The sequence below is a fragment of the Calliphora vicina genome, chromosome 5 (genome assembly GCF_958450345.1).
Source record: "Calliphora vicina chromosome 5, idCalVici1.1, whole genome shotgun sequence".
Lineage (NCBI taxonomy): Eukaryota > Metazoa > Arthropoda > Insecta > Diptera > Calliphoridae > Calliphora > Calliphora vicina.
In genome coordinates, this window is record NC_088784.1 from 33946438 (window position 1) to 33964940 (window position 18503).

The 18503-nt window shown below is 29.7% G+C and overlaps 1 protein-coding gene across 2 annotated transcripts; it reads right to left on the reverse strand.

Moving 5' to 3' along the window:
* Window positions 1–292: 292 nt before the first annotated feature.
* On the reverse strand, window positions 293–7049 carry LOC135961106 (leucine-rich repeat protein SHOC-2). Of its 2 annotated transcripts, XM_065512597.1 has the most exons (6): window positions 6930–7008; window positions 6317–6698; window positions 1280–1462; window positions 1059–1206; window positions 620–931; window positions 293–549 (listed from the first exon to the last, which is right to left on the reverse strand). In XM_065512597.1, the coding sequence occupies exons 2-6, from the start codon at window positions 6645–6647 to the stop codon at window positions 426–428; spliced, it is 1098 nt and encodes a 365-aa protein (XP_065368669.1). In that variant the 5' UTR covers window positions 6648–6698; window positions 6930–7008; the 3' UTR covers window positions 293–425. The 2 variants fall into 2 exon arrangements, with proteins under 2 accessions (XP_065368669.1, XP_065368667.1); XM_065512595.1 differs by having other exon boundaries at window positions 6317–7049.
* Between the last annotated feature and the right edge of the window lie 11454 nt (window positions 7050–18503).

Here is an 18503-nt window from a genome sequence, read left to right on the forward strand (position 1 = left end):
AAATGTACATTTCTTTTTATATATAAGCAGATGTAAGTCAGATTGAAATTACCGTTAGTGAAATAATGGCAACTACGGTCACCGCTAAAATACCGTTACCGAAATAATATAAAATACTTCTATGTACCGCCAAAAACCCGCTACCAATATAATATAAATTAGCTTTACCGTTACCATTTAATCGTTTCATGAATTGTGTAAATAGTCCCAAGGTGAAACATTTTTTACTAGATGAGAGATAGGATTTTCTGCAGCAACATTTTGTAAACCAAATAGATTAAATTATGAAATATTTTAATAAAAGACTGTTTATTTTCAATTTAAATATAATTGTACTATAATGTTGGTTTCTAACTAACTAGACACTAAAAATTTAAGCTAAATGTAGTTGAAGCATTAGTAGATATAGGGTTAAGTTTAGTAACTTAATCATCACACACCTCCCAGTCCACACAATAGTATTTTTTATGATTATCCATTAACCACATATTAGCACAATAATTTGTACAAAAATAGCAAGTAAACAGCTGTTTGGATTTGCTGGCACGTCTATAGCAGAAAGAAATTATATCATAAGTATTTTAAACTTACTTCAGTTTATTAAATAAAAATCTCTTACCTTTTTACCACCATAAAATAGTATGTTGTAAATAGTGGATTCGAACATTTAAATACCGTACACCTGCCTATGGGTCCATTGCGAATATGATCCACCATATACCTTTCGGGCAGTATATACTTCAATACTGGATTTTCATAAAATTGCGTAAGTTTATTTAAATATTCCAAAGCTTTTAGGCAGTCATCATAAAGTGTAACTTGATTCTCTTTTGAGGGCACTCGAAAGACTTTCTTAGTGCCAATGGGCAGTAGGAGTTTGGTAAAGGTTTCCTTTTCTATAACCCAAAAGAAATCATCGCGTGTTATAGGTCTAAAAGATATATAATAAGAAATGAAAGTAAATGTTAAAGTGACAAATTTTATTTAGTTATTTCTAAAAAAAAACTTCAAAAATATCTCAACAACTTTACAAGGAAGTTAAGATCATATGATCTTACATGTGTGCCGATTTTGTGGGTGTCTCATAATAACTCTGATAGAATTTCTCATATATCATGGGTATGTGAGTGATGGCAGCATTATTAAAGATTCTCAAATAGTCTATGAATTTTGCCAAAGCCACGGGTAAATAAATTAAGGAACAACCTGTTAAAGATAGATAACAACACATATTAGAATAATGAAATTTTAGTACAATAAAATACTTAAAGAAACTTACGATCGGCTGATAACATTTGCAGTGATTGCATGTATGAAATTCTTTCCGGTATATGCCATATTTCTATGTTATCACTGATATTCAATTCATTCAGTCGGCCACATTCCCAAATTTGTAAGGGTAAACGTTTTAGGCGGTTTTTGGAGACATTTAGTGATTCCAGATTTTTCATGTAGGTAATAGCTGAAAAAAGGGAAGAAAAACAATAAAATAATTATATTTTAAAACTTACTTAAAGAATTTGAAATTAAAATTTTAATTAATTCAAGAAAATCACTGAAAATTTATTTTAAACAATTGGCAAATTGGAATGCATTTTCAACCCTGTCAAGGCCATTATCAACAATCTTTATTGTCAAGGCCTATTAGTATATTTTAGGCGGTTTCTATTTTAAAGCTACCCTTGTTAAAATACCATCAAACAAATATAAAAGCTTTAAAAGGTCCCTAGAAAATTTTTTGTAGGTACCAAAGATTAATAGCAGTTTTTCGGCAAAAAAAAAAAAACGAAAATTCAAAATTTTCTCAATTTTAAAAATTCAAATTCGATCATTTTTGGACTTGAAAATATATTGCTTTGAAACTTTTTTCATATGAGGAGCCGCAGAAGAAATGGTACTTTTTCGATTTTTTTTACAAATTGATTTTTGGTATTTTTATAATATTTGGTTTGAAATCTTCTAGAAAAAATCAATTTCCCAAAATTTTTAAATTTTCAAAAAAGTAATTTTTGTTCTGCTGCTCCTCATATGAGCTTTTATTTATTCTAACAATTTTTACGAAATCGGTCATATATTGTGTTCGATATTATGAAAAACGGGTCCAAGTTATGTCGAAATTTTCATATTTGATTTTTGAAATGCGTTTATATTATAAATTAGAGATAAATTGCATATGCAACTATAATTTTTATAGGTCTAATCGAGTGCTTTAAGACTTGAAGGGTCCGTTTTCAAAAAATAAATTCGATTGCTCCTTTGCTACGCCTATGCGAAATTTCGTGTTAGAAATGGCAGATTTATTTCCAAAATATTTTGATTCTGCCCCATTTTACATTGTAATATTTCGTAAGATAAATATTAAGATAATATAGTTTTAAAATTGTCCAAGGAATATGTCCCAAACAAGTCAATCATACAGCGTAAATTATTTGAGTCTGATCAGCTCAGATGGTCTAATTTGACAAATTGCTCGATATCGAGACTCACATGGCCCGTTTTTGACCATCATAGGGCTACTTCGGGCTAAACTACGAGCTCTGATATAAGTACTCACGGGACACTGCTTGATAGTTGCGCATGCTAGGAGACTGAATACTCCATATAATGACTTCTGTATGAGTTGCCATGATGAAGACGAGAATGAGACGATTGAACATCTCCTTTGTCTTTGCCCTGCCCTAGCAGGGGCTCGGACTGCGACAATATGTAGTCCATTTTTGCACGGCCTAGCGGATCTATCTACTCTGGATGTCAGGAGGATGGATTCGTTCATTCGTGCGTCAGTTCTGAAATGATCCTTTAGGGTAACACAAAGGGACCAATTCATGGACCCAAGTTGATACTAACTGCCTTTATAAACTAACCTAAGTCCCAAACAAACACAAGAGAAGAGTCGAAAGAACTACCTTTTTAGAACTAGCATATTTATATCATTATGCCACCTTATTCCAACAAAATCTTCGAATCACTCATGGAATTGTCGACCTAACCATTTAAATTTGTGGTATTGCAGTCCCACATCCTACAACAGTTCAGGGTGCTAATAGCCTTAACCATAGAATAAATTCATAGAAGGAACTGAGACGGAAATATCAATGAAAAAATTAAAAAAACATTGTCATGAATTTGGTTTTTCACAACAGTAGTAGGATATTGGTTCTCAGTTACCTATTTAGTTTTCACCTATGACCTTAGCACTACTCATGATGATAACACTGCTTCTATTCAGATCCAGTAGACGTCATCATTCGAAGCTATTCCTGAGCAAAATCTATCCCTATAAAACCCCGGTTTCATCAATTCCTTCCTCACCTACAAAGATTATTTCGAGTCCTATCTGGCATGCTCATTCGCAATCTCATTGCTCTTAATATCATCCTAAACAGTCTTACCTCGAAGTGTACCATCACCTTGTCTAGGGCTCGCATAAATCATGTATCAGATTGGATTTGACCATGTGACCCTTCATGTACCAGCATAATCCATTGCGAGTAATGTTTGTAATGATACACTGGCAGATGATGAAACAATTGGTCCTAAATTATATTGTCAAGCTCAGTACTGTAGGGGCATGGAGGTCCGAAAATACCAGACATGCGACAATTTTGAGATGTGCACAAAACAGACTTTGAAACATCTATAAAACATCTTCCATTATGCTAGATTGTGGATCGGTGGATTGTATAGGGCACAGTTTGAAGCATAAGGAATATACTTTGGCTGCATTTTTGGATATAGATGGAACCTTTAATAACATAAAGATAGAGGCTATTAAGGATTCGTAGAGGAACTTAGGGTTCAGGACTTCCTGGTGAGTTGGATAGCTTCAATGCTGGATAGCAGCATTATCAACTCAACCCTAGGGGATATTAAAATTAGAGGAGTTACAAGAGACACACCGCAAGGTGGAGTTCTTTCTGATCATTAGTGGCTAAACTCTATTCTCAAAATCATTGAGTTTAAAGGTAGGAAGATAGTCGCCTATCGTTAGCGGATGACTTGGTGATCCTGATTAAAAGAAATTTTCTCTCCACTATCAGCACTTGGTGATCTCTCGCCCTGGGCAGGAACTAACGGGTTGGGTGTAAACCTATCGAAGACAGAATTGCTGATCTTTACCAGGAAATACAGGGTGAAGAGTTGAGCTGATTTTATAGGGTTGAGCCAAGTATTAAGGGACCTTTTTTGATAGGGGTATGTAGTGACAATTTAGGTAAACTGTCAGACGGCACTTAAGGCTCTAAAATCTAGTATAATGGAAGACTTCAGGAGATCTCTTGAGGAGTTATTAGTTCACTAATCAATCAGATCAGCACTGTAACATACCAGGAAATGAGGTAGCAGATGAACTTACGAGACATGGCTCAGATCTGGACCATAGTATTAGGAACCAGTTAGTAAAATATCTTATTTGTCACTAGTACAAACTAATCTTTGAACTATTCCGTGACTCAACCACTCAATCCTGGAATATAAGAACTGGAAGCAAAGACAATCAAAACCCTAGTTGGGTTAGATAGGTTTAGTCTCAAAATTCTAGTAGGTCACTGTTCAATTGGGTCCTTTATAGGTAAATGTGATAATAGCATACAGAATTTTCGTGGAGTGTGTGGGGATGTAGAGGAGTTGGAGACAGTAGAGTACATTATGTGCAGCTGACCGAGACTATAGAGTCATACTATATTTCTAGATGAACTTGAGAGTGTTGCTGGTTGTAAATTGGCTAACATACTGGGTTTTGTCGGTTTGATATTTGAATGATATTCTACGATGAATTTGGATTTTTCTTCTTGTTTCTCCTTTTGCTATCTGTGTAGTGTCTTACAGATAGCAAAAGGAGAAACAAAAAGAAAAATCTCTCTCTTCTTTTTTTCTTTTCTTTATGTCTCATTTTTTAGACATGGCATACTTTTTCTCTGAATTTAACCCTTGAATGGAATCACAATGGTCTCTGAGAGGAAGTGCACAACTCTTCCAAACTAAACTTAACGGATAGTCCTACTTTAATAAAAATAATTCATGTCTATAGCGATAGTTGAGTTTAAGTTTTGAATTTTCACATTAATTACCAAGGGTAGGGGCGTCGTTGCCTCAAGACCCTAAAGTGGGTTGCATCGGGTATATAAAAAATTAAAAATGATGTCAAATCTCGATCCAATTTGAAAATCCAAATTCAAAACTTAAACTCAACTACACCTCCTCTATAGCGATGGGAAATTTTGTTAAATTTCAGATATGTTAAATTTTCCGATTTTCAAGTATCGCAATAATCCGACCACAAGTTGTTCGAAATTTCCCAAAAAACCCTAACCCCCTATACTTGACAAATATTCATCATAACAATAAATGACATTTGTTGTCAAGACAAAGTTGTCTAAGCAAAAGCACTAACAATTTTATCATAACGAAGAAATAATACTAATAAATGGAGACTATACCTGATAATTTTTTATTTAGACAACCATTTTGAAGTTTATCATGATAAAAAATTATCAGGTATAACCAGGGGGTAATATTCATATTGCTGATTTAATTGTGGAACGTAATGTATTTATTTTTAAATATTGTTATTACTGAAATATGTTTGTTGTACGTATAGTATTTAAAATATATTATTGAACAAAATTACTGCACACAGAATACAACAAGACTAAATATGAAAACAAAACAACAAAAATATAAATAAACAATAACAAATAAATGTCAAAGTACTTGGATAAAGTGTGGTACACAATGGCGGGGTATTTTGTATGTTTTGAAATTCGTATCTTTGAGTTCTATTGACAGTGCCAATTCAATGTTGTGTGTAGGCCTTGACCTTATGGAAGACAATAACTTTCTACTCAAATGAACAAAATAAATATGTTTCACTCTATTTTAAAGTGGATTTAAAAGTTTTGGATGTAGATAAGAAGTCGAAACGATTTTGTTTATAAGATAGTGTAATATTTACTAATAAGTATTAGTTACATTATTATAATTGTCCAGTAAAAATTATATTACTCCATTTATAGTCCTTTCAGACTGACGAAAAATTAAATAATTACGAGATTTTTCAATATTTCCACAATAATTAATATAAAATAAATAGAAACTTAAATTTTAATAGAAAATGTGTAAACTAATGAATAAATTAAATTTATTTATGGCAAAATATTCCTAATGAGTGACAGCTGTCAGTGAAATTAATAACGTATCTTAATCTGTCAAAACAGATTAGATTTCGTCAGTTTTTTTTGGGCTCAAAATTAAAATTTTGAAGCTAACATCCTTAATTAATTTACTCACATAATTTCAATTCGTTCTAAATACTTACTGCTTGGCAATTCGGTCAAATCATTGGAGCTAACATTCAAGTGCAGCAATTTCGTCATATAACCCATTGCTTCTGGCAATTCGGTGATTTGATTATTCGAAACATCGAGAAACTCCAGATTTTCCAACAAATACATTTCATCGGGCAGTGCTGTGATGTTATTTCCAGCCAAGTGGATAAACTTCAAAGTTGTCAAATTCAAAAACCACTTGGGTATGGCAGCAATATAGTTTTCCTTAAGATAAACCTCTTCGAGATCTTCGTACAAGTACAAGTCCATAGGAATGTCCTTGAAATTTAAATAGCTCCAGTGCAAACATTTTCTATTCATGTTAAATGTTCAACTGAGATCAAAACGTTTTCTTTGAACAAACACCAAATGCTGTAATATTTCTTTAGTTAAGTATTTTTAAATTTAAATTGCACAATTTTCTTAAAATAAGGGAAAAAAACATTTGAATTTTTTTCAAAAATTATATCACAGTGTAGTATTTTTAACACAATTTCTGGCGATTTTCCTTATTCAGTTTCAATTTTCTTTTTTATTTTATACAAAAAAACTAAAATAATTAGTTCAAAATTTGTTTGACTTTTTTTTCTCTTTTTTGCTCACAATTTTGTTCTTTAGTCGGTCATGATCAAAACGCGTATGTTGCATTTATGAAGAAAAAATTCTGAAATCTGCCAAGACAAATAGAAAATCAAAAAAAAAAAAAACAACGAAATATAAGAAATAAACGTTTAACGAATTAAGACACTTGAAATAAAAACTGAATGAAATAAAAAACTAATGATTGCTAAAAAAGAAATTTCACTTTTTGTTTTGTTTAAAATTTTCTCGGTCAATTTCAATAAAATATCAAAAATATAGTTTACACAAAATTTACACAAAGTTGCAAATTAATTGAATTTTCTTGATTTTCTTTTGTTTTATAAACAAATGCACTTTATTCACTGGCGCTATAAAAAAATGATTTTGTTTTTATTGAATTTTAACAGTTTTCGAACATTTAACAGTCAACTGTTAACGCTCTATAAAAACTGTTGCATATTTTTAGGCTGTTGAATTAATTAAAGTAAATTGTTTAGATTTTGTATTGCTTTTGTTATAAAATTCACTGTTTTGTGCTGTTTTACTTAATTTTGGATATTTTCTTATAAACGTTTATTAACATGCTGTTTTTATCACGTTTTTCTTTAACCTTGACATTCACTATTTTATGTGGCTGCATGTGTGGCAAAAAAGCAATACAAAGCATGCCACATTGCTCCTACTGTAATAGGATGTATAACCAGTTAAGTATGTCGTTTGTAATCTGGGTATAAAATTTTAATTTGGGTATTCAGCATAAAACTTTTCTAAAAACTTTATTCGTATCGAATATATGGAGGTTTTTAAATCACATAAAAACGAAAAATATGTAAATGCTCTATAAATGGAAAATTTATGTTATCCAAAACTGGTAGAATCCATAATAATAAAGATAAGATCTTGTGGGCGTAATTGACGTGGGCGTAGCCAAGGAGTATTCGAGTTTAAGTTATTAAAATGGATCCTACAAATCCTCCAGGGATGGCGCTATGAGGACTCAAAGTAGGTTACCTTCGATATGTAAATATTTTAAACAAAGATTTTTATATTTTTGGAAAGTTCTCGACTAGGTCTTGAAAAAACATGCATACGTGTGCTATTTATCTTTTATAATTTCTGAGTTACAGGTACATATTTCAAAATAAAATTTAAAAAATTTGCCATACCTTGGTCCGCTTTTTTAAAAATATAGGGCGTACTTTTGGACCAAATGGACTCGAGTTAGACAACCAAATTGCCAATAATACGCAAAAGATTTCAGAGCAATATCTATTAGGGATCCAAAAACAAACGATTTTCAATTTAAAAATTCAAAAAATAGTAGATTTTTGCTGTTTTTTGGTCGAAAAGATGACTTAACTCTTATTTAGGGTTTTTATCCAGTGGATTCCCGTGAATTTTGCCAATTTTTCACTATCCGATTCCAGGGATTTTTAGTCGAGAATCCCAGGAATTAAAAACTGGCAAAAATACAAAGAAAACTAGTTAGAACTCTATTTTTTCACCAAAAAACAGTGAAATGTTTTTTACAGTTATTGCTTATATGTCGGCAATAATAAACCGCTTATTATCGTTATTATTTATATGGCGGTTTTCGTATGAAAATTTAAAAACAGAATTCATTTTTTATAGAATTTATTTCTTATTGAATCATTCTAATTTCTTAAAATTTCTTCTTCAAATCCACAACATAGCTTCAAAAATGTATGAAATGATTAAATTTTTCTTCAATTCAAATCTATTAAAAAAGTTTTATGACAATTTTTTTAATTAATTTTGTAAATGGTAAAAACAAAACTGAATCAAGATAAAAAATGTTATCTCAATTTGAATTAACAAAAATTTAATCATTCAAAGTTTCAAAAATTCTCTACAAAATTAATTTATAGCGTTTTCTTTTCTGACACAAAATGTTGCCAACATACTTTGTACCATTTATTAAAGATTACCCATACCCTCATAATGTTTTACATTTTTAACGATCACAATAGAACAAAAACCATTACCATTTATGCAATTTTCTTTTATGTACCTTCTAAATGTTGTAAAACTATACATTTTGCTGTTTAAAAAAGTGCTGCATTTCTAACCCTTTGATAAAATTGAGGGTGAAACGTGTAGCATATCTTCGGGGTTTTAGGGCAACATTACTTGAAAAGAACACGTTATACCCTTACCAAACTACATTTTTTTTTAGAAAAGAACACAGAAAAGGGTAAAAGGTAGAATAAAGGCATCATTTATGCCAGAAAAGAAAACGCCATTAGTTTAAACAAAGGCTTTTGAATGAATTTAAAAAATTAAATATTGGGAATGGATTTATGGAATTAAAGGCTGACATTTTTTAACTGCGGATTAAGATTTTAGTGAATTAAGCTCAAATTGTATTAATTAATTCGAAGCTCTGATATATAATAGTTATAACACTAAGTTTTTATACGAAATTTGGCTATAATATTCCTAATTTACATTATCATTCTATATTTCGGGAATAGCCGGGTACCCGGGAATGTAGAACAAAAATTTCCCGATTCCCGGGAATCAAAAAAGGTGGTGAAATTAAAAACCCTACTCTTTTTTTATAAAAAAAACTTTCTTTAAGAATATGTATATAACAATTTTATAATTTTCTGTAAGGTATCTTTACGGAGAACAATTTTCTATTAAAATTATGTTCTATTTTTTGAATATGTTGGCCTTGCGCCCTTCGGAAATTGACCTATTTTTTATCAAGATTTCAACATTGGGCCACATGTTCTAAAATCCCAAAGCCGGAATCAGAAAACGGAAAGTAGCTTTGGAAACCTTGATATTTTCCCTATTTATTCCCAATGCATTTTTCCAGCACCGAAGGAAATGTGGATACTAGGAGCAAAATTGTAAAAAATACCATTTTTAGGATTTTCGCTCCAATTTTTAGGAATTGCGGGATTCCCTTTGACCTTTTGACAAGTTTATTTACACTTTGTTATTTAAAATGACAAATTTAAAAAAACAAATTTAATTGAGTTTTGTTAATAAATAAATATTTTATTACATATTTATTGAGTTTCTAAAACTAAAATTTGTATAAAAATTTTAATAGGATTGCAAATATTAGGACCAATTTCATCCACATTTATTCCGAACTAATTTTTTTTTTGGTTAGATAATTTAATTTTTAATTCAAGTAAGTATCTCAATTAGATTCAAAAATATGCCACTTTTAAAACTCAGTCAAGAAAATCTCCCCTATGCAGCTGTAGGGTATTTAAAATTCCTCTAAGTTGAAACTACATCTCTCATTTCTTTGCTATTTTTATGCTCTTTCTTGCATTTGTTGTGTGCATGATTTGCGCTTTTTATTGATTTTTCCCTTTATGGTCAAGGTCATTTCGTATTTTTCCGGACACAATCTGTGAAGTGCATTTCTTAAAAGCTTTTTTGTGTGAAGCTTTAGATGCAAAAGCTTTTTAAACATATGTTTTCATGTAGTTTAAATACATATAGAACGGAAACTTTCCAGTCAAACAACACACCTATGTATGTGTGTTGTATTGAGTAATTTTTTGTTTTGAGTTTTTGACTTGTTTCTCTATGGTTGAATGGCAAACCCCAAAGGATTTTTTTTAAATTCTAGTTTCTATGCATGTGCCTAGGGGGGGAATGGAAATCGACGCCATTTATTTTACCGGGCCTTTGTGATAGTTAATGTTCTGACACTTTAAATTAAAGTGACCTGCAACTTTGACAGTTTAGTTAGCAGGAAGTAAACTGACATATTTTTGACACTCGGTGGTTTGAGATTTCAAAATTTACAATCGATTAAAAATATTGTTTAGCTAAAGTTTTCCAAATTTCTTGATTAACACATTTCGCCAATTTCATATTTTTTTTTAAATTTTGTTTAACAAATTCAAACGATGGAAAAGTTCGGAACATTTAAAATAGCAATATTTATTACATTTTTCCCCAAAAAGATCTTCATGCTATTTATTTTTCATTCTCGTACAAATATATGTATGGGGGATTTCATGTCAAGTGAACCAATTTTTAAAATCGATGTCTTCCTATCGGGATGAAATTTGCACCAAGGTTAGACCTATTGGATAGTAATTCAGACACAATTGTTCAACAAGATCGGTCAAGAACTCTCTTAGTTATAGGGGATCAAAATATGACATTTTGGCCAAACATGTGTTTACATACTTATTACTTATTGTTCTTATTACCTATATGTATATTCTTCAATCTTTCGAAAAAAATATTTTGAAAAAAAATTAAAAATTTTTAATAATTTTTTTCCGAAATCAAAAACTTTTTTGACTTTTTTCAAAATTGGCCCTTTTTTCTTAAAAGAAAGCTTAGATATTTTCCTTGAAGACCTATTTGGTCGCTTAGTGGGATGCGAGTTCGATATCTATCAAAATAAATGTTTTGTAACTCAAAACACTTTTTTTGCAAAATCAAAAACTTTGTTGACTTTTTTTTTTTTTAAAAAATTGGCCCTTTTTTTTTTTTTGCACAGTGGGGCAAATCGATATTTTTTGGTCGATAGGTATAAAATTTTACGTGGGCGTAGCCAAGGAGCATTCGAGTTTAAGTTATTTGACATGTAACATTTTAAACACGTTCCATTTTTTGGTTTCCCATCCGATTGCTAAGATTTTAATATTTTTGAAAAGCGCTCGGCTAGGTCTTCAATCTTCATACTTGCGTGTGCTGTTTATCTCTTCTAATTTTCGAGTTATAGGCAATTACATGATACAACAACATAAGGTACACCCAGTAGAAAATAAATTCTCAATTATACAATTCTTGTAACGTCAAACAAAAGAAAATATAAAAAAATATGAAAAAATCAAAATCAAAGTTTGACGTTATAGGGCCAAATATTGAAAACTCTCCCTAGTGATTCTACCTTCTACAATTATTGTATCATGAGGCAATTAAAAATTTAAATTTTAAAATTTGGCCATACCTTGGCCCGGTCTTTTAAAAATATAGGGCGTAATTTTGGACCAAAAAATGGACTCGAATTCTTTTTGTTAGTTAGACAACTAAATAATAATAATAATAATACAAAAGATTTGAGGTCAATATCTATTATGGATTCAAAAATAAACGATTTTCAATTAAAATATTTAAAAAAATAGTAGATTTTTGCTGTTTTTTGGGCGAAAAGGTGACTTAACTCTTATTTATTAAAAAAAAACTTTCTTTAAGAACATATAACAATTTTATGTTTTTCTCTACGGTATTTTTACGGAGAACAGTTTGGTATAAAAAACATGTAAAATTTTTCAAATATGTCGCCCCTAACCCTTTCGGAATTTGATTTATTTTTTATCAAAAATTCAACTTTGGGCTACATGTTCTAAAAGCACAAAGCTGGGATCAGAAAACGAAAAGCAGCTTTGGAAACCTTGATGTGTTCCCTATTTATTGCCAAAGTATTTTCCCAGCCCCAAAGGAAATGTGGACCCTATAGGTAAAATTGTAAAAAATACCATTTTTCGGATTTTCGATCCAATTTTTAGGAATTGCGGGATTGTCTTTGACCTTTTGCAACGTTTTTTTACACCTTGTTATTTAGAATGACAAACATAAAACACGTAAAAAAATTCATTGAGTTTCGTTAATAAATAAAGATTTTATTTCATATTACATATTCGTTGAGTTTCTAAAACTAAAATTTATAACAAAATTTTAGTAGGATTGCAAATATTAGGAACAATTTGATCCAAATTGTTTTTTCAAGACCTAGCCGAGCGCTTTCCAAAAATATAAAAATCTTTGAAATCGGATAGGAAACAAAAAATTGCACGTGTTTAAAAAATTTACATGTCGAAGGTACCCTACTTTAGAAATAACATCAATGCCAGATTTATTTCCAAAAAATTTTAATTCTGCCCCACTGTGCGGTGGTATAGAACAAAAAATGGAGGGATATAAACCAACAACTTCTAAAGGCTTTGACATGAGGAGGAAGTATTGTCGAGTTTAAGTTTTGAGTTTGAAGCTCATGGCCCTACCAAGCGCGCTTCCAGGAGTACCCAAAGTAAGACATCTCGGGTATGTTACATTTTTAAAACGATCCTAAATGCTCTCAATTATCTCTTACAGCATTTTAAAATTCAATTTTCAAAATTTTTACTCACCCTACTCCACCTTTTTGATAATAGCGGTTTCAAATATTGCCCGATTTATTTTACATTTTTATTTTATTGGACTAACAACAATAGCATATGTTAAACGGAAAGAGAATTGTTTAAAAATCATGACCGACTTTAAAGTTATATGCATTTTAATTTAAAACATTTTAAAAAGTCGATTTTTCGATAGCTTTTTGGAAAAAATTACTTTTCTTCTTTTTAAGTTATCTAAAAAATTTTTGATTGCGAGCGGACTAGGTCCATCCAAAAAACGCCTACATTTTGTTTGTATTTTTGCAGATCAACACATAACATTTTAAATTTACGCATATTGTTCCATTTTACATGAAAACTTACATACTTTATAGTAATACATTTACATGCATTTTCCAGAGTGAACCCGATATACCCGACTTTAGGGCCTTGAGGCCCCTTGGTGTTTAAAGTCCAAGTTCAAAACATAAACTTAACTACACCTCAACTAGAAGTTACAGATTTATTTGGAATATTTTTTCTGTCCATTTATTTGAATTTAGTAATCAAACTGCGCACGTTTAAAGATAACTCGATTAAACAAAAACGTTATTATTTAACATTAAAATGTTTTTATTTATATGATTGTAATTAAAACACAGTAAAAAATTTCGTTAATTAAATTTTTAGTGATCACACTTATTTCTTCACTAATTCACATTGATATCATCTTAATATAACTTTATAATATTGTAATTAAATTTAACTTTATTCTAAATATTAATACTAAAGGCTCTTCTATCAAAATATCACCTACATTCCCCAAATAATCCAATAAATTAGACCAAAATTTCCTTTAGTAATATTCATAACTTCCAGGATATCCACCGTAGTATCCTCCATGATGATAATGATGATGGTGATGATACTGTGGATAATAGGGTCGACTGTGGTAGTGATAATATGGTCGAGTATGATAGACTGGAACTGGTCGCACCACAACCAAACTGGCTGAAACACTTGGTGATTGAGTCAATAAAATTAAAGAACAAGCGAGAGCAAATACGAAGACCGTTACTAATTTCATTGTGGCTTGACGACGACGCTTGATCACAAAACTAACGTATGAAGTGTTAATTTAATTTTCCAAAGTATTTATACTCGTACTCGAATTCAGTTGCTACAAATTTTGTTTATTTTTTTTTTCATTATTATTTTAAAGCAAATATGACGAAGATGAGAAAGATCTCATCATTTTTATTGTTGTAAAATTTTGTGATTTAGATTTTTTTTTTTTATTTTATTTTTCGAATTCATTTAGTATTCCCAATTGTTGTTGTTGTTGATGTCTGTTTTTATTCGTTAATTTCTTCAATATTTGCTATAAAAATTGTAAATGCAAATATTATTACTGAAAAAAGTCAAAAAAATAAACATTACTTTAGTACTCGCCTGTTATTTATTCTTTCTCTTTTTTTTTTTAAACTAATAAAAAATCCCCTAAATTTTGTTTAATGTTTAATAATGTTGCATTCGTGATATTTGGCTTTAATGATCATAAAATAATTTACGTGTAAGAATTACAGTATAAATTTTGATGTTATTCATAAACGAAAAGAGATTGTGTACTTTATAGTGTGGAAGGATTTTTAACAAAAGAAGGATAAAGAAGTTTTGTTTTAAATCATTTAGTGAACCTATTAATTGTTTGAAAGAGATAAAATGTGCCATAATGATTAGAGGTTGTAATAAACTAATCTGAATATTACTTAGAATTTTGTTAATTTAACTTTTGGGATAAAACAAACAGTATTTTTTAAACCTTTACTCTACTGAATTCGATAATCAGCCTTATCATGTAAGGCGTAGTCGTTTTACGACAACGACAGTTTCGTACTAGATTAGAGAAATTATTCAACCTGTTTCAAAATTCGCTTTAGCTTTTATTTAGGTTCAATGTTCATATTTTTTATTACGTGTGTGCAAAATACCTAAATAACTTAAGAACTGTTAGTCATTATTATGAATTTTTGAGCAACTTCAAATTTCGTATGACCATAAACATTCTTTGTACAAAGTTTTAACAATTTTGGAACGAACGAAGTCCTATACCTTTTAGAAAAATTTTGTTTCCTCCCTTCATTCATATATTATCTAAATTCATATCTAAGGAGTTTTAAAAAGCGTTCAGTTAAAAATATAATAAAAATTACATGGAAATATGTTAATTAAGTGTGAATTAATATCAATCATACGTATGGGAGCAAAACAATTTTGAAATTCTTGAAAATTAACAAACTCTTACTAAATGTTATAAAATATAATAAAAATATATCAAAAATTTACTTTTAATATAATTTAAGAATCTTATACAGTGGTTAACAATACAATGGAAACTTTTCCAAAGGCCAATATTTTGCTCTAAATGCCCTTAGAGTAAAACATTGGTCTTCTCGAGTCAAAAACATTAATATATATCATTGATCCGACTGTAAATTCCAAAGATATAACGAACAATTTAAAAAGTCCAACCCAACGCACAGTGAGGGAACTAAATATATAAATAAATAAATCTCTAACTTCTAAACGAATAGCCCGATTTTAATAAAACGTTTAAGTTTCGAATTTGGGCTTATAATGCCCCAAAGAAATTTGACATTTAGACCAAACATGTGATTTTTCTCATCCATGTAACTTATTATCTATTGTTCTAAGCAAAATGTGTTCCAAATAGTTTAGATAGCTATTTCTTCAATCTTTCGAAAAAAAAATATTTTAAAAAAAAATTAAAAATTTTTAATATTTTTTTCCGAAATCAAAAACTTTTTTTTTCAAAATGGGTACTTTTTTTCTTAAAATAAAGCTTAGATATTTTCCTTGAAGATATATTTGGTCGCTTAGTGAGATGCGAGTTTGATATCTATCAAAAAAAATATTTTGTAACTCAAAAATGCAATTTTTGACTTTTTTTGCAAAATCAAAAACTTTGTTGACTTTTTTTTTTTTTTCAAAATGGACCCTTTTTTAATTTTTTTTTGCTCAAAGAAAGCTTGGATATTTTCCTTTCAGACCTATTTGGTCGCTTAGTGGGATGCGAGTGGGATATCTTTCAAAATAAATGTTTTGTAACTCAAAACATGCAATTTTTCACTTTTTTTTTTTTTTCAAAATCGAACTTTTTCCCAAAATGGGCCCTTTTTTTAAATTTTTTTTTTTGCTCAAAAGAAAGCTTGGGTCTAGTCCTTTAAGATCTATTTAGTCGCTTAGTGGGATGAGAGTGGGATATATAGCAAAATAAATGTTTTGTAACTCAAGATATACAATTTTTGATTTTTTTAAAGGGGCCGTTTTTTAAAATTTTTTTTTGCTCAAAAGAAAGCTTAGGTCTATTTCTTTAAGAGCTTTTTGGTCTCGTAGGGGGATGCGAGTGGATTGTATATCTTGAGTTACAAAACATTTAATTTGCTATATATCCCACTCGCATCCCACTAAGCGACCAAATAGATCTTAAAGGACTAGACCCAAGCTTTCTTTTGAGCAAAAAAAAAAAAAATTTAAAAAAGGGTCCATTTTGGAAACCGGGACAACCTCGATTTTTGGCCTATTTTTGACCTACATATATCTGGATTACTAAGTCATTAATATAGACAATATGGATATCTAATGATAGATATTTCAAAGTCCATTTCAACGATGTATATAAACTTTATATTATAAAGGTACGGTCACACGTGGCAAATATTTACTCAAAAAAGTGTAATCACTTTTTATAGCGCAAATTTGTTTGACGTGTTTACTCTTACAAGTGTTTTGTAAGATCAAACAGCATCAAATAAAATAATACTAAATATTTGTAAAAGGAGTAAAAAGAGTTTTTGACAATAAATAAAAGAATTAAACTATATTTTATTTAGCGGTTACGTCTTTTTCGTCAAATATTTGCCATGTGTGACCCTACCTTAAGGCTATAGTAAGTTGGACCTACAATGGGTCAAAATCGGGAAAAATATTTTTTAACCCGAATTTTTTTCATCAAAAATTCTTATTCCAAAAAAAAAAATTTTTTTAAATTAAAAAAAAAAATTTGAAAAAAACTTTTTAAAAAAATTAAAAAAAATTTTAATTTTTTTTAAATAAAAATATTTTTATGTATAATTTGATGAATGGTATATAGGATTCGGCTCATCCGAATATAGCTCTCTTACTTGGTTTTACCTACCTTGGTCTGCTTTTTTTGCTAATAACGGATCCTATTCTTGAAATATCTTTTTTTGAATTAACAACAAATTTATTAATAATAGTAAGAAGAATTGTGTAAAGACCTTTATGGAGTCAAAAGTTATGTGCATTCAAACCTAAAAGAAATAAAAAAGTCGTTTTTTCGCCATTTTTTTTTTTCGAAAAAAGTACTTACATTAATTTTAAATTATACAGAAAATAAGAAAAAGATAAATAATGTACAATTTATATTTTTTTGAAAGATAACATTTTGGGAAATATTATAAAAGCTAAATAATATCAAAATTCGTATTATTCTGTGGTCCAGAGCTTTCCGAAGTAGACCTATTTTTGTATGTAAATTTAAATTTTAGACTACATTTGCTCTAATCACATAGCTGCTTTCAAAAAATTAAACCTGATTTGTATATCACAATATGGTCTTCAATATTGTGAAAAGGGATTTCATAGCTCCGAGCTTGATGCCTTCAACAGATCCAAAAATCTAAAAAATCTCATTTTTGGGATTTTTGAAAAGCTTTTTTTGGAATTGTGGGATTATACGAAATTTGTCCTCTTTTCAAAAATGTTCAACATTTTTAAGAATTAAAAAATTGATAGAATACTTTTTTCCAAAATAGCTGATTTTTTTGGAAAATTTTCAATTTTAAAATGAAATAAAAGTTTTGTTTATGAATAGTTTTTAATGAAATTTTACATCTATATAGAAACGTTTGACCATAATCCAAAATGACCATAATATTTGTAAATTGTTAATGACAATCCCACAATTCCCAAAAAAACTTTTCAAAAATCCCAAAATTGGGATTTTTTTGATTTTTTTTTTAAACTGCCTTGCAAAAATATTTTATATTAGTGACTTTTTTTGCTTGTAAGGTGGTACGTTCTCTTGAGACTGTGAACAATCAAACTTTCCTTTATTAAGGGCCATCCTAATATACATGTGTTGGTAGTCCAACAAAAAAAATGGAGAAAATCGGGAAATATTTGTACCCGCTGTTATAAATAAAACTGGAGTAGGATGGGTTTTTTGTAGTAAGTAAAATCGAAACACAAACGTAGAAATAAGATCGTTTTAAAAATTTAACATACCCGAGGTGTCCGAGTTTGGTGAACCCTTGCCATGTCAGGAAGGAGGTCCAAATTTAAAAATTAAATTCGAAAACACATTTGCGCATGTGAAATTTCATTCAAACCCAACTAACCGTTAATAAGTTACAGTTTTATTTCCTTCTTTTTATTCTATACC